The sequence below is a fragment of the Vidua chalybeata genome, chromosome 21 (assembly GCF_026979565.1).
Source record: "Vidua chalybeata isolate OUT-0048 chromosome 21, bVidCha1 merged haplotype, whole genome shotgun sequence".
Taxonomy (NCBI): Eukaryota; Metazoa; Chordata; class Aves; order Passeriformes; family Viduidae; genus Vidua; species Vidua chalybeata.
In genome coordinates, this window is record NC_071550.1 from 4,581,797 (window position 1) to 4,601,528 (window position 19,732).

At 47.0% G+C, this 19,732-nt stretch overlaps 1 protein-coding gene across 7 annotated transcripts in view; it reads right to left on the minus strand.

Annotated features, from left to right (window-relative positions):
* The window catches only part of PRRC2B (proline rich coiled-coil 2B), a 46,531-nt gene that overhangs the window by 5,879 nt on the left and 20,920 nt on the right, over window positions 1-19,732 (minus strand). For 4 of the 7 annotated variants that reach the window (XM_053962166.1, XM_053962163.1, XM_053962165.1 and 1 more), the window contains exons 10-29: window positions 19,431-19,521; window positions 18,855-19,047; window positions 18,170-18,485; window positions 17,366-17,559; window positions 14,725-14,929; window positions 13,771-13,990; window positions 11,077-13,140; window positions 10,745-10,944; window positions 9,936-10,081; window positions 9,349-9,490; window positions 8,660-8,739; window positions 7,773-7,964; window positions 7,439-7,633; window positions 6,924-7,010; window positions 5,900-6,004; window positions 5,112-5,304; window positions 3,812-3,909; window positions 3,044-3,171; window positions 2,206-2,443; window positions 639-815 (exon numbers count right to left, since the gene is read on the minus strand). In XM_053962166.1, coding sequence (XP_053818141.1) covers window positions 639-815; window positions 2,206-2,443; window positions 3,044-3,171; window positions 3,812-3,909; window positions 5,112-5,304; window positions 5,900-6,004; window positions 6,924-7,010; window positions 7,439-7,633; window positions 7,773-7,964; window positions 8,660-8,739; window positions 9,349-9,490; window positions 9,936-10,081; window positions 10,745-10,944; window positions 11,077-13,140; window positions 13,771-13,990; window positions 14,725-14,929; window positions 17,366-17,559; window positions 18,170-18,485; window positions 18,855-19,047; window positions 19,431-19,521 — 5,264 coding nt within the window. Of the gene's footprint in view, window positions 1-269; window positions 362-638; window positions 816-2,205; window positions 2,444-3,043; window positions 3,172-3,811; window positions 3,910-5,111; window positions 5,305-5,899; window positions 6,005-6,923; window positions 7,011-7,438; window positions 7,634-7,772; window positions 7,965-8,659; window positions 8,740-9,348; window positions 9,491-9,935; window positions 10,082-10,744; window positions 10,945-11,076; window positions 13,141-13,770; window positions 13,991-14,724; window positions 14,930-17,365; window positions 17,560-18,169; window positions 18,486-18,854; window positions 19,048-19,430; window positions 19,522-19,732 lie in introns of all 7 variants that reach the window. The other 3 variants (XR_008434446.1, XM_053962167.1, XM_053962169.1) reach the window with 3 other exon arrangements.

The following is a 19,732-nucleotide window of genomic DNA, read 5'->3' on the forward strand; positions in this document are numbered from 1 at the left end:
TTCATCTTTGCATTCACAAATCACTCATTACTTCATATAAACACGCCAAATGTTTGCCTTTCTCCCCATCATGCCCATTTAAAAAGAAATATTTTTCAGGTGAAGAAAGTGAGGCTTGTAAGTGAAATCATCTGTTGTATTAAAGCACCAAGCCAGCAGCACAAGCAAATACAGAACCTGGAAGTTAACTGCTGTGCTCTCTCTCCCCTATAGTAAGACAAACTTATGATATGAATCCATCAAACCAGACATGACATTAATATACCTACTCAAATGGACAAGCTTCACAACAGAGTGAAATATCTGGGCAGTATTCCAACTGTGTCTGGAGCTCACCACCCCTCAAGCACTCTGGGGAAACCTGTGTAAACATGTAATAAAACTGGAGACTCCAAACTGGATCAAGGCAGGATGTGGCTCCCTGGAAACAGAATGACGACCAGCAGCAAAACCTGAAAACTGCTGGCTTGCACTTTGGAGATGAGGGGAAAAGGATTCCTTCATTTTAACAGCAATCCTTGGCTTGGATACTTAAGGATGCCAAACAAGCCATTCTCCCCTTTAAAAAGCAAGGAGTAAAACTTCAACGCAGGAGGGGTTACTGAATGCCATGAGCAGCACCCGGAGTTAATCCTTACCTCCCTGCTGGCAGCAAGAACAGAAGGCTGGGATCCAGGAGGGAGGATTCTTCGGGGAGCTCCTACAGGCAGGTTTTGCCCCTGAGGAAGCTGGATGGACTGTGGCAGAAGCAGGGGCTGCTGGCCAGAGCCGTAGCGGGGCAGAGGCAGCTGGGAGCCAGGCACAGGCATTGTCAGCTGTGTGACAAGGACATGTAGTTACCTTAATGGCAGTAACAGTCTCGTGTGTTTGACATGCTGCCTCCCAATACCCTGAAAGCACAGCCTTGCCAAAGGGAAGCTTCCAAACAGTGCAGCCTGGCACAGAATAAAGAAAAATGACTGTAACAGAGGGATTTGCACATGGAAATGGACGTTCTGGCAGTGCTGCCAACACCCTTACCAGCTGGGTTTTTAACGTGCCATCAAGTTAACCTAACGGCCCGTGGATGGGGGCTGTCCTCCATTCCTAGAGCCCAGTTTTCCAGTCTTCCTCATGGTCACTTCATGGGTCTGTTTTCCCTTCATACAGTGTCAGTGTAGTGTCAGGTGCTTTGTTTTCACCTTTGAAAATCTCCTACGCTCTTACAGCAGAACTTTCTGAGGACTGGACCTCCAGAGAAAGCGAAAGGGACCTAAGCTCCATGTTCCACAGTGAGCTTCAAACCAGTGATGGACAGAACTAAGAGCAATTACAAAAAAATACTGTAGCTTGGGGCTGAGGCACTTCCTGTTCCCCCTGATTTTGTCACAATTGCTGGATTTGGGAGGTTCTATCAACACTTTATAGAGTAAATAAATAAACCAATCTAAGGCTGGCAAAAGAAACCAAGTTACTCGCTTATGATGGATAAAGCTTTTCTTCAAATATTTAGTTTGCCAGTGTTCTCTGTATTTTCCTCACCTAAGTTACTTTCAGGGTTAAGTCTTTACATCAGTCACAACATAAAAATCCCTCTGAAACAAAAAATAAACCTTAACAAGTTGCACAAGATAAACGTAAGATGAGTTTAATAAAATTATCAAATTTTCTCCAGAGAATCAGAGCACATGCCCACAAACACAGCTATGGTCACAGTAGAATTCAATGTTTTTATGTGAACCATGCTTTATTAAAACATTTTCACACATTGAAATTCCTGTTAGGATTCTGCCAAACAGATCAGCTGAAGTTGCAAATAAGACTTGGACGACAAATGAACTGAGAAGACGGATGAGCCTTTAATACAAGTTCCTAGTTGCCCTGGAAGCTGAGGTGATGGGAGAGATGATTGGGATTTGGCTCTCAGAAGAGGTGCTTTTAGGACAACCATTGCATCATGGCCTCCTATGCATGCAGCACTGGAAGGTCTGACTTCCAAGTGACAAAATGACGTCTCAGCAGGGACAGACAAGGTATGAGCAACCATCTCATTAAATAAGGTGCTGCATATGTGAAACCATGGTTCACAGAACAGTGTCTCGGGGAAATCTTCCGCCTCTTTACAAAGAGTTTAGTTCAGACAGACATGTTACAACCCATCCTCAGAAACAAGTGGCTGTGAATTAGCCTGGACCAAAGGAGTGGCTCGCCAGTCCTGCTCCTAACCTGTGTGAGCTGAGAGTCCATCATCTGGGAGGCTCCCATACCAGCCTGGTTTATTTGCCCCTCATAAACCAGTGCCTGGCTTCCGTTCATGGGCTGATAGGGGGACCCAGACTGGGTTTTCACCACCTCCAAGGGCTGCATGCCTGGGAAGGCGGAATATGGAGGTTTCAGAGCAGTGCCTCCTGTCAGGACCATGGTGCTGGGCTGGGACAGACTGGGGTGCATGTACACCTGAGACCTGCAGGAAAAAAACATGCTTCAGTCATGATGCACAAAACCTTTGGAGATTGTACAAACACACCCTGCCAAACTGTATCTGGCCTGCCATCAGTTCTCAGACAAGTGAACTGACAGCTTAGAAATAAGCTGTGATGCCACTTTCCATTTTAGTCACCAGGATTTTTTACTTCTACTCTTAAGCTTTTACAACCACGTCCTTGTCTTGCCAGAATATTCAACAGAACAACATTGTGTAGTACCTAATATTTATGTTTCAATATCCCACACAACAACCTGCAGATTAGCAGTTAAGGGAAGATTCAGGTTACCTAAAGTCTGCAGGAATTTTGCAAAGCAGGAAAAAATCAGAAGTTAAAATATTCCAACAGCTCTAGCAAATAAGAAGGGTTTTTTTTAAACCTCAGTGTTTAGGCTTTTGAAGCACTAACTCAGATTTTTCAGTCTCATGCTCCCTACACTGGCACTGTTATTAGGGGAAGGAAAGAGCATTTGAACAAAGAGGAAAGGGAAAATGAGTGTGGGATATCTGACCAATGTACCCAGACATGAGGAACATAAGAGAGCAAGCCACAAGGAAAGGAAAACAGGAAGCAGTTACCTGAAGGGCTGTATGGAGCTGTACATCTCCTGGGACTGGGAAACAGGCAGACCACCCCTCAGTCCAAGCTGAGCTTGGGCCTGTAAGGATGTGTGGAGGGAAATGGGAATCTGTTGAGCAGCAGCAGCCTGCAGAAGAAAGTAATACGACTGAGAGGTACAAGAGGAGTCAGAAACTCTCCAGGGCTGTTAAAAACCCATCAGTTTCCAGCGTGAGTCAATCTGCAGTGACAATTACCTACACTGGGCCTTTACCCAGCCCTGCATCATTCCCCAGAACAGCAGCACTGCCAGAGAAGACCCTGCCCAGGCACCTAGAGGTTGATGCCTGCAAGAGGCATTTGATGGACATGAGGGAACCAATATGCTCTTCACATAAAAGCAGGCAGTGATAATCCCAGCTCTCACCTGCCTGTGCTCTACCTTGAAAGAGCTCTCCTCAGCCCTATCAACATCCTATTTATTAGTGAAGTTACTCATTATTATTGACTGTCTGGGGAATTCACTGAAAGTCACTTCATCTCACTCAGGCCTCAGCATCTGCTTCAGTTAAAACCAGTCCAAGGGCACTGGTACAGAAGGGGAAGAGCTCCTAAATTCCCTCCCTTCAGTTCCACTAACTCCTGACACCCACTGGGAAGCAGCATTCAAGGAACCTAAAGGGAGACACATCTAAAGTTCCTTTGGGCTATGAAATTACTCATTGTTTCTTCAATGCCACCATGAAGAATCCTTGAAATACCACTTGGAAGCTGTACTGCTCCCTTACCTGTTGGTAGCTTTGCTGCTGAGGTATTGTCTGAGGGACCAGGCGGGGCTGACTTGCAAACACATGGCCATCCAGATACAGGGGTGGAATATGGTTACCTGGACATCAGAAAAGGCAGGCTGTAAATTCAAGGTACAGGGGAGATACAGGCACAGTAGACTGCAGAGATCTGCAGGTCAAGACTATTTCCTACCTTTCAGTAATTTAACATGAACACAGTATCCATTCAGAGGAGTCTGTAAAGCTCCTAAATCCACATACCACCATCAGCAGTAGCAGGATTGCTGAGAATGAATCATACCTTCCTGTCAAAGGCTAAATGTAAACCCAGGTTTCCCACCTCCACAAAAGAATCAGACACTAGCAGCTCAGAAGTTGGTAACCTGCACTCTGATCTAAATGCCAGAAATCTGCTCTGCAATCATCTCATCTTTGCAGCTAAGACAGACAGAAAGAGCCAATACAGCATTTAAGGCCTTGACACATGAGCTCTAAAAGCCATATTCACCCCTAGGGTGGCACCAATTAGTAACTGCTGCACCACTCCTGTGCTTTTGTGCAGATAAGAACCAGAGGATTAAGCAGCAAAATGAGGGTGGGTGAGGAAGGAGATCACCTGACTTGGAACAATCTGTTTACCAAGTGGAAGCTAATAACAGTCACTACACATTTCACTCTGTTCTTGAACTGAGACATGAGAAAGACAGTGCATACATGAAAAGTCCTTTGGGACCCAGGATTCATCCCATGGAGAGAATCCCAGTACTTTTCCTCTTTCCACATACTCTCCCTAATTACACACACTAACATAACTGAGCTAAGCTTTTCCTTCAACTAAAAGACAGCAACACCTTCCCCCTTCCAGAATTCTGTGAGTTATAAGCCAGTAGTTGTTTTGCTAAAAGCAAAAGGTGCTCAGAACCTGTGACTTCACAGGCAAAACAAGCAGAGGAATGGCTGATAATGATATTGGGACTGTTGAAGCCTCTCAGCCAGAGGTCTCCTCCCTTCTATTCTACTGGGCACACATTCTAAAGGGTAAGCAAGATCTATTGAGACATCAGAGACTTGCCACCACACAGGGAAAGCTGTCTTTGTATTAAACTTTCACCAGCCACATTCTTCAAAGGGAGACAGTCCCTCTTTCTGTCTTGCCCGAGTTGTTAAGGATCTGTCAAACACCAGCCAGCCAGTTACTCTACACAGAAGCTCTTCTCACCGTGCTCTCACCTACCAGAACCAGAGCATGACTCCCAGGTAACAATCAGACAGTGCAAATGTTGCTGCAGTTTGCAGGTACCTGGAATAGATGCAGAAGGTGCTACAGAGGCCACAGGCATAGGAGGCATAGAAACTCCACCAAAAGAGCTGTAGCTGACACCGTTGGAAGCTCCAACACTGGAAGGAGGCTGGATGCCTGAGCCTGCACCTCCTGGGGAGTTCTGTTCTGGTAAACTTGGAGAGTTTTCCCATGCTTTACGAGCAGACTCCATCTATGGAAACAAAGAACAATAACTACAGACAGTTCAAATGGGGAGGAATTACCAAAGCCTACAGTTGCTCATCTGTGTCCTATGAGCTCAAACTCCCTGCACTCTAGGCATAGTGGAAAGCTGACAGGTCTGAGGTCAGGGGGTTCTACAAGGATTTCTAATGGACAAGAATAAGAATCCTTCACAAATACTCAAATCCCTTGGTATTTGCTGAGCTTCTCGGGTTTGGGATGGAGGTGGTTTTTGGTTTGGTTTATTTGGTTCTGTTGTTCCTGTTTGTACACTTGGGTGGGTTTTGTTTGGTTTTTCCCTCTCTTTACACCACCAGGCTTCCCAGGATCCCTGAGCAGCCACCTTACCCAGTAATGAAACAGAAAAGCTCTGCTGCACTTGGTTCTACAACTGGCAAGGACTTCCTGCATTCAGGACTTAAAACACACACCCCTGCGCTCATGTTGAATAGCACACATGCACAACTTTTACAAAAGCTAATTAAAGTTTAGCAATACCTAAGAAAATACTCTGAGAAATATCTCCCCACCCTCACTAATCTACCCGCAGAGACATGGCATCCACACACCTTCAGCTTCCTTACCTTAAGAGTAAGGTCTGCAGTGGGGAAGGACATGGGGTTCAGGCCGATGCAGCGCTGGAGGTGATGATCCCTTCGCAGGATGGGAATGGACTGTGTTAACCCTGCCTGAGGGGAGAGTCATAAAAGGTGAATATTTGTGAACTCTTAGGAGAACGGTATGAGCCACCAAGGTGACAGAGATTCAGCTGGGCAGCTCCAGTAAGTGCACATCAAAGAATTCAGTCCCCAGGGGTACTGCAGGAGCCAAGTACCAGTTCAGCTGGGATCCATTCTGCTCTTGCAATAAAGGAAGCTTTGGTTATGTGCAAAGACACCCCTCTATGCTGAACTATACCAGCTTCCACTTCAACATCAGTTTGATCCAGTAACTTCCATTTGCAGAAGAGTTCTCCTTCCTGTCCCATATTTAGAAACTACCTACGTTTCAGACAAAACCCGTTTCTGAAAAGAAACACCCTATAAGACAAATCTCTAAAATCAAAACCAGACAGCCTACAAACTTGAAGACATTTCAAAGGCAGCTTTGTGTGTGTGTCACATTGTTGTCTACAGCTGAGCTACCAGCTGGGCTTTCAGTGTGCTCACTCTTTCACACAGAATAATGAAATATCCAGATGGCTGGAATAAGCTGGAAAACCTCTCAAAAGGCCTGACCACCATGTTACAGTTCTATGCCTTGCTGTGGCATGTGAAACCTTCTGAGGAAGGTGGGCCATCTGGGTCTAAACATGCCACCATCTGCATCATGGCCATGTCCAACACTTGGGTGTCTCGGGGAAGAGACTGGTCATCTCAGAGATGGCTTTACACAGGTCACAATGATTATGAAGTTGCTCTCTGTATCACTTCTGCATTTGTGACACTCATTTTACCAAGGCATCTTCAGATTTCCATTTTGGATTTCAGTGACATGTGCTGCCTAAGCATGAAATATGAAGTCAGATGCAGGCATGCTTGCTTTCCTGAGATTTACCTAAGGAGTATCTCCAATTAATCAATGTCAAAAGAAAAAAAAAAAACTTACATTACTGGCCAAGGCATCCTGCAATTTGGTGACAGGGTTAGCTGCAGTGCCAGAGGCAGAACCAGGTGGCAAGCTGAAGTCAGAGTCCTGAAAAAGCAACACACATAAAATTCAAATCCAGGTCCATGGGCCAACCCTCTGCTTTTCATGGTTAATGACTCTAGCCTGAATTATGACACTACAAACTAAAGACTGATCTCCAGTAAGCCTTGTTGGAAACAGAAAACACTTGTCAGCACTCAGCAGCAGGCAACCCCCAGAGGCACACAAAAGCTTGGCTGTGATTTTGTCCCTCACCTCTCTTACCACCCCAGCTGGTCCTTGGGACACAGTATTTCCAAGTGGATACTAAATGTTTGCCAGGACATCCTGAGTGCCTGGTCTGTGTCAGTAATGAAATCTAAGGCAAACCTACAGCTGGAAGCTTCCTCTAAATAATCCTTCTGCCTCAAACCACTTTTCATGCCTCAACAAGATCAAATCACCAAGAAGATAAAATTAAATTCAATCCTCACTTTAGGATTTACTCCAAATTCAATGGGTGGCACAGGAAGTACAGAATCCACGTGAATTTCCACCCCATTAACAGGGGGAATATTCCCTTCCAGCCGTTCCGTTCCCTCCGAACCCTTTCTGTTTTTCAGGGAGCGTTCGTTGCCGATTGGTCCGGGCTTGTGTTCCTTGTTCTGTCCTGAGCCTTGATCTGAATCCTTAACAGGAAAGCAGAGAGGCTGAGACACAAAGACCGAATAACCCAACCTCAAGCCTTAAAAATGCTATCAAGAACAACACAACCACTTCACAACGTCTCTCACTCTGTGCTCTGGCTTGGCTGCGAATCCAGATTACCTTTTTATCAGTTTGCTTCTGCACTTGCTCCTTCTGGCAGTCAGGCTTTGGGTCCACCAGGCCAGCCCCATTCATCTCCTCTGGTTTGAGGGTGCCATATGGAGAACTGCGCTGAGAGGAGGTCGCGGAGGATTCCCGAGACTCCGCGCTCAAGTCAATGCCACTATCCCCCTGGCTGCCTTTAAATCCCTGCTATGCAAAGCACGAAATGTGTTAAAGCCCCGGACTCAGACCCAGCACCACCGAGGAAAAAACATCCCAGAAACCAGCAAGACCACGTCCCTTTTTCAAATCACCATCCTGGTTAACTGCAAAGGAGTTGGGCCTGACCTGCAGCACCCCTTGGCTGCTCACTCAGCTCTACACAGCCCTGAGACAGGTGAACTGATGCACCAACCAGACCTTGGCTTCAGAGGAAGGAGATGTGTCCCACAGAACAACTAGGCTGAGACTGCCAAACTCGCTTCACATGGGACCCAAACCAAATTTGAACTCTTGGTCTCCAGAGGTGAAGTGTTCAGGAACTCCTCTGCCCTCCCTGCATTAAGGCTACAGCTACACACTGCTCACAGGCACAAACAGAACCTAAGGGATTCCACCCTCCTCAACCACAGTGTGCACCCAGTGATGAGCATAACCCCGGAATAGCTCTATCACACAGATACTCCAGATTTATACCCACACACAACACCAAGCAGTGCTTGGCTCTTTAGGTCAAGATTTGAACAGCGTCAAGCTCAAATTAAAACTGCAAAGAGACAGTTTAAAATGGCACAAGCAGAGCTGAGAGTCACTAAGCACAGATGGAGCAATGAGAAGCATAAAAGCCACCTGCATTAATACTTTATACACACAATACCTTGAAGGGCACCTTAGGAGCCACTTACCTCAGTGCTAGACTCAGTACCATTAAAGGTATTTACAGGCTTGCTCCAGGAATCGCTGCCAGGAGATTGAACAGAAAGTGCTGGAAGAGAATGGAGGGTAGGATTCAGCGGCTTGAAACACAACTATGAGCACACTCTGTGCACATTACACAATCAACCTTCCATTTCTAGACATGAGAAAGGGTATTTTCACCACCTCAGAATGTTAAGTGTTGCCCAGACATCTGAGACATGATGCAGCAGAGAACACAGGGTATGAGGAGTGAGAGTAGAGAACAGGGAGGAGATTTCTTAGGGAACATAACAACAGGAAAAAGACAGGTCAGAGAGAAACAAGGGAGGCAACAGCTGCTCAGGACTAGAGATGAGAAAATGTAGGAAAGCAAAATAAGATAGTCTCAAGTAGATCCAGCCCAGGCAGCTATAAAATGCTGTACAGTAGGATCTTGATGTGAAACAAAGACCCAACAAGCAGATTAGGAGACTGACACGGCCAGCAACAGGAGCAGGATGATTGAACAGCAGAGCTTACAACAGAGGCTACTCCACATGTCTGCCAGCTCCCCTCCCACTCCCAGCATCAGACAGGAGAGGGTTGTCTCCTCTGAACCACGGACCCCATCCTTGCTGCACACCCCAGAGGACTCCAGCTCTCTGAAACCCTTTGGAACAAACAGACCCAAGCCTACCTGGGCTGTTGCTCTCCCAGATCTCTGTGCCCAGGCTGTTTCCAGACACTGTTACATCACTCTGCTCCAAGCACAGGCTGTTCTGCTTCTTAGCAAATCGCGGTGGAATGCGCGACTGAAGGACGCGGGCCTTGGCTGGTGCCTGTGACAGGAAAGGCACAGGTGTCAGACTGGGAGGTTCCCCCAGTCTAACAAGGCTGGAAGGAGCTGCCTTTTGCAGTGTGAGGTTTTCTTCTGGCAACAACACAGTCAGAGTGCAAAGTCATCCACTGCTCCTGCTGCCCAATATGCCACCAACTACAGCCAGCAGCTGGCTTAGAGAGCCAAGCTGCTTTGGATGAAGACCACTCTAGAAACTTAACTCCCAATTAACAGTTCTGCTGCAAGCCAAGAACAGTCAGAAATCAAACTGCTTTTTAGACCAGAGGCCCTAAATATGTTTCTGGGGCCCAATACAGGATCTGTACTACTTTGGCACTGTCAACTGTACGTTTTTCTGTTCATACAAACACTTTCTGGGGCCCTGTTTCTCTGACTGCAATCCAAATCATGCAACAGGTCCAACTTTTCTGCCTCCCATTCCTCACCTGAGCAGCCTGTTCCTTCTTCCTTCGCTCCTCTTCCAGCAAACGACGCTGCTTTTTAGTAAGAACCTCAATGAAGCCTTCCCCTGCCATGGAACCAACCTCATGCTCTTCTGCTGTGTTCGACACCCGATTATCAATGATGGTACCTGAACAAAACACAGAGAGAGAATACAGTGCACATGTGTGTGCATATAAAGCTTTATAATTGCAGGAATTTAAACAGTGCACTCCAAACAGGATCCATGCCACAATAAGTTCACCTAGCAACACAGCAGCTACTTTTAGAAAATAAAATCATGTAGTCTGCTAACATCTACCAGCCACTTTATCTGCAGGACTTTGCTGTCTCCTCTGTTTCAAGATGAGCACACTTCAGCTGGAGGAGCTATAACTCAGGTAATTCTCTTTTCAGGGATACTAATTTCTTGCCCCCCTGCCATTAGCTCAGCCTCAAATTTCCCACTCTGGATCCTCTCTCAATTTCCTTCAAACATAAATTTCAAGGCTAAAATACATTAGCGTCTTAGAGAGAAATACAGAAATATTCTCCCTAAACACAAACTTTATATAGAAGAAACATTAGAGACACTGTCAGACCAGGCTGAAAAGTTTGTGTTCAAAATTTAACAACAATTGAACTTTCCATTTTTCTATTTAGACACACAAGAATTTTCTTGTTTCTGTAAATAAATGTAAAAAAAGTCCCTAACCTGATATTAAAAATAACACTGGATAGAATCAGTCTGGCTTTAATCAGTCAGTCATAATATGTTATCCTCTTAAAGAAACAAATGAATCAAGATACTCACTTCCATAACTCAGTTCAAACTGCGACAAGGCCTCGCCCTTCTCACTTGCTCTTTGTGCAGTGGATTTGTGCTCCTTCTCGGGCTTTTTACCTGGCCCCTCAGCACTCTCTGAGTTCACATGGGAGGCCCTATCCAAGCTATAAATGGAGTGGCTGCTCCCACCACTGGTGTTGCCAAGGCCTCCTCCTTCTTCTGGAGACCTACACAGGAAGAAGGGAAAGGATTTAGTTTTGTCAGTAGAATGGGAATAGAAGTGACAAGAAGAAAATGAATAGAGTGTATGTCCACTCCTTCAACATCTGCATATACCACAGATCAGAAAACAACTTTACCTTTTGCTCTTTATCAGGGTCCCATTCTGCTGGCTCTCGTATCTGGAAGCTGCTCCCACACCACTCCTGACGGACTGCTCTGCAAACCCCGCCGGCTCAGCTTTGCGGCTCTGCCTGTCCACCAGCGGCCTCTGGCTCGAGAAGCTCCTCTTTGCCAGTTCCCTCTTCTCTCCCAAGCTCCCAGTGCTGAGGCCACCTTCCAGCTGGCCCTCACTCTCCGGAGCTCCATCTCTTCTGTCCCGCCGCTCGCTGAAGTCACTGCTCTCAGACGCTGTCTCCCACTCCTCATTGGCATGGTCCGAAGAGTTCTGGTAGGACAGCTCAGGAGAGCGTCTGCCCGAGATGCTGCTCTTCTCTGCAGTGCCCAGTTTGGGTCTGCCTGGCCACTGGCTGGGCAGCAGATTAGGGCCTCCCTCCTCGGGGTTCCACTGCCCGACTGATTCCCTCTCCTGCCTGAGGCGCCTGAACCGTGGGGGCTTGTCCTGGCGGGGAGGACGGCGCCTCCTGAAGGGCCTGTTCTCTATGTTCTCCTGATCTGCTGAGTAATCCTCCTGGAAAAAGTGCCTTTTGTCATCCAGATGACTCTCATCAAAAACCCGGCTGGAGAAGGAATCCGTGTGCTTGTAAGAATCCTGAAGGTAGTCCCTGTCAGACTGCTGCCTGCTCCCAAAAGTGTCTGATGGAGATGTGTGGCTGTACTCTTGCCACCCTCCACCCCCACTCCTGCCTTGCCACTGGGTGGGCTCCTTACCCATGAATCCCCTTCGCCCATAGCCAGAGTTGCTCAGTCTTGGTGGCAGTGATCTCCCAAAGGCTCTTGGAGCCCTCATCTTAGGATCCAGGCTATTGTGATCATCTGAATAGATTTTGTTGGACCTCCAAGACTCTTTGAAGTCTCCCTTTTTCAAATCACTGTCATCCCTGTCCAGCACAGAGCCTTCATTGCTGTTCTCAGAGCCCCTCTGCCGGCGACGCTTGGGGAGCTCCTCATACTCTGACCCTTCACTGTGTGTCTCGCTGGCAATCCGGCGCCTTGGTTTGCCCCTGGGAAAGTCCTCTGGCTGGTTGAACTCCCGGAGCCCTCGGCCCCTGCTGCTCCTCTGGGTGTTGTTGTAGACCCCCCTGCTGCTCACAACCGCGCCTCGGCCTCTGAAGGTGAACTCTCTGAAGCCTCTCCCTCGCCCACGCCCTTGACCTCTCCCACCAAAGGCTTGCTCCTCATCAATGAAGATCCAGTTATTTCTTTTTGTGGGCGGGAGATCGCTGCTTTCTCTGGATAGTTTGTTCTCCCAGGTTCTTTCTGGCTTCTCTTCTTCCTCCTCATCCTCTTCTTCCTCTTGGGATTTCTCAGCCTCTCGTGCAAGGCTCGTTTGGGAAGAACCTTTGTCATCCAGCAGGTAACGTGTTGAGTTCAGCAAGGCAGCAGAGTCATCTGACTCATTTTCTACCTTTTGAACAGCTGCCTTCTCCTTCAGCGGGCGTGAGCTGTCCTCTCCCTCCAGTTTAACCTTCTCCATCTCCTTCTCCTTCTCTTCCACCTTGAGGGCTTTCAGGACTGGCTTTTTAATGGGGCCTGACCGCCGTGTCCTCCCCATTTGCTCCTGGGGCTGCCCGCTGGTGTTGCGGCTCTCAGGAGCCCACTCTGCTGTCTCTTCAGTGGCCTGTTTGGTACTGGCTCCTTCCTTCTTCCAGGGGTCAGCACTGAACGACTGCTCATCCCGGGGTACTTCTTCAGCAACTTCCGCTGCTGTCTCCGCAGGTTTCTGATGGTGGCTGATATCCCAACCATTATATTCAGGCTTCTTCTCTGCTTGGATAAAATCAGGCTCCAGGGGTGAACACCTCAGGTTTGCATGGCGGCTGCCAGCAGGACAGGCTTCCTGCACACTCTCCTGGTGCTGGAACAAGAGATCCTGGCCTATCCTCTGAGAAGACAGGCAGCTGTCAAAGTCTGCTTGGGCCTTCTTGTCAAAAGCATTCAAATACTCCTCCCCTCTCTCCTCAAAGAGATCTCGCTGAGTGCTCAGACTCTCCGGCCTTGCAGAAGCAGAGTAACTTTCATTCCTGAGAACAAACCAAACAACAAACAAAGACAAGTCAGCTAATGCAGAGCACAACACATCTCCAAGGGCCCAGGCTGGATACAAAAGGTGAAAAGAAATAAACTGAGGTTTATGCTAAATCATGAAGCAATTAACCTATAAAATACAAAAATGTTGGCCAGACCTGCTGTGGCCCCAGGCTGTACTGCCTGGTTTGTTGAATCAATGCATGATAAAGAAAACAGTTCCTATGATGGGCAGCAAACTTAAAAAATGAAGGGAGATTTAACCTCCAATGATTTGAAGATCTGAAAACAAAGAACTGATTTTAGAATGTCTAAAAAAAGTAGGAGATAAATTAGCAATCATCAGAATTTTTGACTCATGGCTTTTTATACCTTCCCATGTAGGTGACAAGTCCCCCTCTCTCTCCAAACAGGCTCCAAGCTGGTCAGATAGAAAACTTCTGAATAGCTCGATAGCTCAGTGTAAACCAGCTAAAACACTCAGGAGTGTAAGGGTGCTCCCAGATCAGTACCAGGGCCTGTTCACAGACATCTTTCAGGCCAGCTCTACACCTGCTTTTCAGCAGATGCTTACAGCAGCACCTCCCATCCCAGCATGCATGAGGACAGGGGAATTCTGCACTCACCTGGCATGCAGCCCTTCCATGCTCATGTTGTCAGCGTGTTTCTGATGAGACAGGGAGTATCCTTTGCTCTGCAGGGATGTGTAGCTGTCCTGGCCCCACACTGGCACAGGATCCAAGGGAGCAGTTTTCCTCTCTGCCTGCCCTGCCTGACAGTTCTGATCTTCAGACCGACAGCTGCTCCCACTGATGGAGTCCTGCTGAATCACGGGCTTCATAATTCCTGCTCACAACAGAGTTCATGCCATTAGCACTAGGATTTCACAGACAAGAAGAATTTAAGAATCTCCTAGCTTGACTCCCCTTCCTTCTCAAGCAGCAGGCAGCTGCAGCCATGGAAACCTCCCTTGTAAAGGGGAGCCTGTGCTTGGAAAATGCACAGCTGGGAAATACTCCTGGAGTGATACAGAAGATGACACAGCTCTCAGAGCCCAGCCCACACAGACACTACACAGCATTACTGGCTTGGGATCAAGCAATCCACCAACTGCAGGGAATGATTTATATATCCTGATGTTTACATTCACACCTCTGAAGATTAGGACAAGATAGGAAGGTGCAAAGCACACACAGCTCAGGAACTACAGGGTTTCTCCATCACATTTCCTAAAAGGGTCTATTAAGATTTCACATTATTACAGTAAGTCCAAAACTCATCCTTCTCATCCAAGAGGCAGTGGATCTGCTACCCTTTCCTCCAAGGGGCAAAATCAGTCACATCCACTAAGGTCACAAAGCAGTCAGGGAAAGTCTCCCACTGCAGTGCAGAGAATGGATAGACACATGTCTGCATGTCCTCCCTCCCAGTCTCCCACCGCTTCCCACTGAAACCAGCTTTCTCATCCCCAAAGAAGGGATGCCAGCCAGAATGCAAAATCTCGACAGAGGTTAAGAAACACAACGAATTTCCAGATATGAACCAACTCAAGAGCTGAGATAAACACTGACAACACTCACCTGAAGGGTGAAGGGCTGAAGGGTAGAAATCCACGGGGGTGCGACTCTGGGCCATGCGAGGGTCCATGTAGGACGGCATCATCATCCAGCGGGGGTCGAAGCCGAGCATCTGTGGGTGCGGCGGGTAGAACGTCCGCTGGGGATGGGAGTGGGACGGGGGAGGATAGACCTGCTGCTGCCAGTGCTGCATCTTGTACAGCTGCTCCTGCAGGGAACAGGATGGGCCGTTGGACATTGGTTGTGGAGCCAGGAATCACACTGATGTACTGGTCAGCCAAAGGACAGCACATGCCACCCATCAAAGGTTCAATCCCTAATCAGATGGGAGGCTGGGGCAGACTCACTACCAGCAGGGGTAACTCACTACCAGCTGGGCATGTGGCAGTTGGTATTCTGTAAATACCAGAGCAGCCAGACTATCACACCACTGTGGGCCAGGCTATGTGGCCAAACACAAGGGATTGGCTTTAAGACCACAATTTGCCTCTTCTCAACACTCCCATGAGTACAGGACAGCTTCCTGTCAAACGCCACTTCATAACTGGAACCAAATACTTTACAAGATGCTGCATTTTTCAGGAAATGCATCTCTAATTTATTTAGTGTGTAGATATATTAGTTCCACCCCTATCAGCTTAACAGATTAGATAAAAACAACCCAAATCACATTAAGAGAGCTATTCATATTTTAGTGTTTCCTGGGCATCCTTCAGAGACAGGCTGGCACTTGCTGGTTGTTTCCCCATCTCCCACACAGCCAGTCCACCTTCCCTTAGCTGAGGACAGTCATGATGTTAATTTGATTTTACATTTAACTTTTGCTGAAGGTCCAAAAAGAATATATATCTGAAAGGAGTTCTGTGTACTGAAGAAAGCTTTCAAACACTAAACAACTCCGATTAACAACAAATGCGTCTACTTACTTGTCAAACGTGCAACCATATGTTTTTGCTAAGCTTACAACAGTGTCAGATACTGTACTGTTTATTAAAAAAGCCAATCCCCAACTGCAGAGCAAAAGAGACACCTTTAAATCTGAATCTGACACTTCATTACAGCAAGGAAGGCTCTGATAAATGCAGATTATATCTACATTACCTAGGCCTCTGGTACCTCAGAGAAAATATTTCTTTCACCAATATTATTATTTTTATTTACCAATATTTTTCCATTTTGCTCTTTTCATGGAGCTACCAAAGCAGCAATACAAGCCAGCCAAAACACGCACTGCCTCATACATACTAACATGACAGAGGATGAGAAAATAAAATAAAACTTCGTGTTCTCCAGTAGTGATGACCTGTGGTATTATTAGCATGACAGCAAAGACATCCAATTCTTTTTCGTTTAAGAGCATCTCTTTTCAAGAGTAACATTAGGCAGCATTTGCTGCTGTACATCTGAATCATGAAAATGTCAACTGCCGAGCTATGAGCACGGGGAACATCCATAAAAGAGCAATTACTGAGCAAAAGCCAATTGTGAGCTCTTCGCTAAGATCTGCAGCAGCATTGATGATATCCCATTTCAAGTGGTTATTTTATGAAGAATGGCAATTAACTTTGCATTATCTGAAGCCTGAATACTCTGTCCCCTGGTTTGGCTCTGCTGCCCTACAGAGGCTCACTGCATCTGGTGGCACAGCTGCACAGCACGTATGGCACATACAGCACTGAAAGGTCAGGCAAGAGCCAAGCTGCACAAAGCAGCTCAGCTGACATCTCAGCGCCCCAGAACAGTTTTCAATGCAACAAAAATGAAACACTTAAGACCAAACATTTTTATGGTGCAAAGCAAACAGTGATCTGAAAGAGCCTCACAGAAAAAACCCAAGTAGGTATTGGATGAGAGCAGAGCAAAGGACCGGTCCTCTGCAAAGGCAGGAGGTGGAATGAGAAGTGTGCCACTCCAGAACTCCCTCCAAGTCCAGAAGCAGTCCAGGAACTTGCCAAACTAAGCACAGTTTGCCCCTGGCAAGCAAATGGCTGCCCATACCTACAATGGTAAGGACACAGCAAGTGCTGAGTGAAATGGAAGCAGCTGAACCCCAAGGGTTTCCCCTTTCCTTGTCCTGTGTATTCAGGCACTGCAGCAGTGCTGAATAACAGCAGCTCATCTTGTGCCAGAGAGTAAAAAAGATGTTCATCAGGGTCAAGGCTAGCCCAAGGAACAGAACCTCCCCTGGGCCAGGCCTACACAAGCACCAAGACAGGCACTGATGCGCTCATGGTTTTGGATGTGGGAACATCCACAGCTTCTCCTGCTCCTGAACATTTGCAAAACAGAGCTCTGCCGCAAACCAAACAGTCCTAAGAGTTCCAAATGTCAGGAGATGCCCAGAGAACCATGCAAGACAAGTCAACATTTCTGACAGCACTGTATTTTTTTCCCAGGCAAGTGACAAACCTGGCAGAGCTCTACCCACAACAGCTCAAGCATCACAGGGCGCAAGAAAAACTCATGCAGCCCACAGAGAGCCTTTCTACCCAATCAGACAGGATATTTCCATGATCAGAAGTACTGGAAAAGGCCAGGGTAAAACCCCATTTATCTCCTCCCAGCTCAAAGACTGATGGTGTTGAGAACTGAGCAAACACAATGGCTTACTGGGGCTCCAGAAAATGGGTTGTGAGCCATTTACCTGCTGCTGTTGCTGCTGCTGCTGCCTCTGGAATCGTGGGGGAAGAGACTTCTGGTATTTGCTGAATTCTTGTGCTGGTGAGGGAGCTTCTCTGAGCTCCTCCTCACTGCTGCTTTGGGCTGCTGTTGCTGGAGCAGGACTCTCCTCTTCCAGATAGCCAACAGAGGCATCCTGAGTGTGAAACTCAGGGGTTGCTGCAGAGAAGAAAACAAGCTCATGACAAAATTGGGAGTGCACCACCACCACACAACATACACAGCTGTGGGCATGTCCTGACTGTAATACATGGCTGAACCTCACTACAATCATATCTAGCACATCCTTTACCTTGACAGTCCTATAGAGGGTTTTGGCCATCTTATTTTAATGATAAATTCTGAGATCCTCCTTTGCTATCAGCCTTCTGCTTAAGCACTGGGGAGAAAGTCCTTTTCCCCATTACTCCTTAAACCTGGCAGCACGTACTAGTTTTCTGAAATATGGCCATGAGCACTTAATATTATCATGCAATCATGAGAAGCCCATGAGGCCCATTCCAACAAGCCCTCTGCTAGCACAGCTCACTGAGCACAGATAAAGGCAACTGAAAAAGTTTGCATTTGTTTTAATAGCTTTTTTTATTTAATCAACCTTTGTCAACAACACAAAATACCCTGCAGAATACAAGCAGCAGCTGGTCTCTCAAGGGCAGCTGAAGGACCCTCTGAACACTCCCTCCCAGGAACTCCCTCACTCCGGCTAAGAGATCAGCAGAATAGCAAAAAAAGCAATTTTTACAGGGTGAGGCAGACAGTGTTTCTGTACCTTTACGGAAAGCATGCCCATTCTCTTGTGCAGTGCTCTTCTCTGTGCTGGGAGGTCGCACGTCTTCATTCTCTGTGTGTTTCTGTGTCTCCCCACTCTTCTGAGCCAGTTTGCATTTCTGATCAAGTTGCTTGAGCTTCGCAGCACAGGCTGCCAGGCGCTCCTCCCTGGCTCGCCGCTCCTCCTCCTCCCGTCGCCTCCTGGCTCTCTCAACAGCCTCAGAGATCTCAGAGTGCACAAACTTCTGTCTCACAGGCACCTTTTCTTCTTTATCCTCAAGGGACTGCTGTCTGAGAACACTTCCCAGCGCAGGCTTCTGCCAGAGAAAAAACATTCCTCCATAAGCGTGACCCAACCAATGCCTCTATCTCGAGATCTGCATCCCATGGTGACAATATCCCCTCTGACTCCCTCCCCTCTATCCTCAAGCACAAATCCCCCTGTTACTGGGAAGGGTTATTGCTATTTGGTTCAGTAACTTCTTTTTCTCATTGACAACCCCACTGTTCTGGACCAGCTTCAATTTCTTTTCCCTAGTGGAAGTGCTATGCAGATATATTTCTCTCCAGGTGGATATAAACTAAGAATACAGAAATTAATCAGCATCCTATTTCCAATAAAATGTCAAAGTGGCCTCCTAAGGACAGTGATGGGTTTCCAGCTCACCCTCATAAGTTCAACCTACCTGGTATTCTGAGGCAGAGCTCCAGCCATTCAGCTTCCTTGGAGGCTGCTGTGAATCCTGCGCTTTCCGGACTGGCCGGGACAAGCCAACCGAATCATTCCAATTCTTTCCTTCCTCCAAGGTGTGCTTGACATCTGCACTGTCTGCAGAGCTCAGGGACAACTGTCTCTGCCTTCTGGGATCCCAGCTGTTCCTGTCACATAAACAGCTTTATTATTGCTTCAAAAAGCACTTGGAGCCCAATCAAGTGGCAAAGGCAACTGACTCTAGTAAAAAGGAAAGATCACAAAAAACCACCAAAACAAGTGATGTGCTTCTCTTAAGGTGCATAAGGACCAACTCCACTACTGTGCATCAGGATAAAGGTGAGAAAAGCTGACTGAAAAACTGGCAGTCAACTGCTAGACCCACACATATCTTTGAAGGCCACTCCAGTACTGCCCAGTAAAATCAACAAAGTCACAGTAACAAATCAGAGGCATCAAAACTTCACATTTAGAACAAGTTTTTAAAGATCCTGGTATTGCTCACTTTTACTAAAGGTAAACTGTAGGTGCAAACAGAGTGACTTCTTACCACTTCTGTCGTCCATCTTTAAGAGTTTCTTCCTCTTCTTCATCTTCACTAAACTTTAGTTTCTCAGAGTAATCCACTTCATCGTGAATGCCTATGAAGGCAGCAAGGGAGAAAAGATTTATGAGAGGAAAGACACAGGTCAGGTCTCTCGTCCTGATAAAGCTTATGCCCCCTTTTAGCACTAAATTACAGGACACACAGGCTTGGCATGAACTACTCACTAAACCAAATGTCCAGTACTGGTCCTGGAAATCACAGAATAGCTTGGGGTGGAAGGGACCTTTAATGCCATCTACCAACCT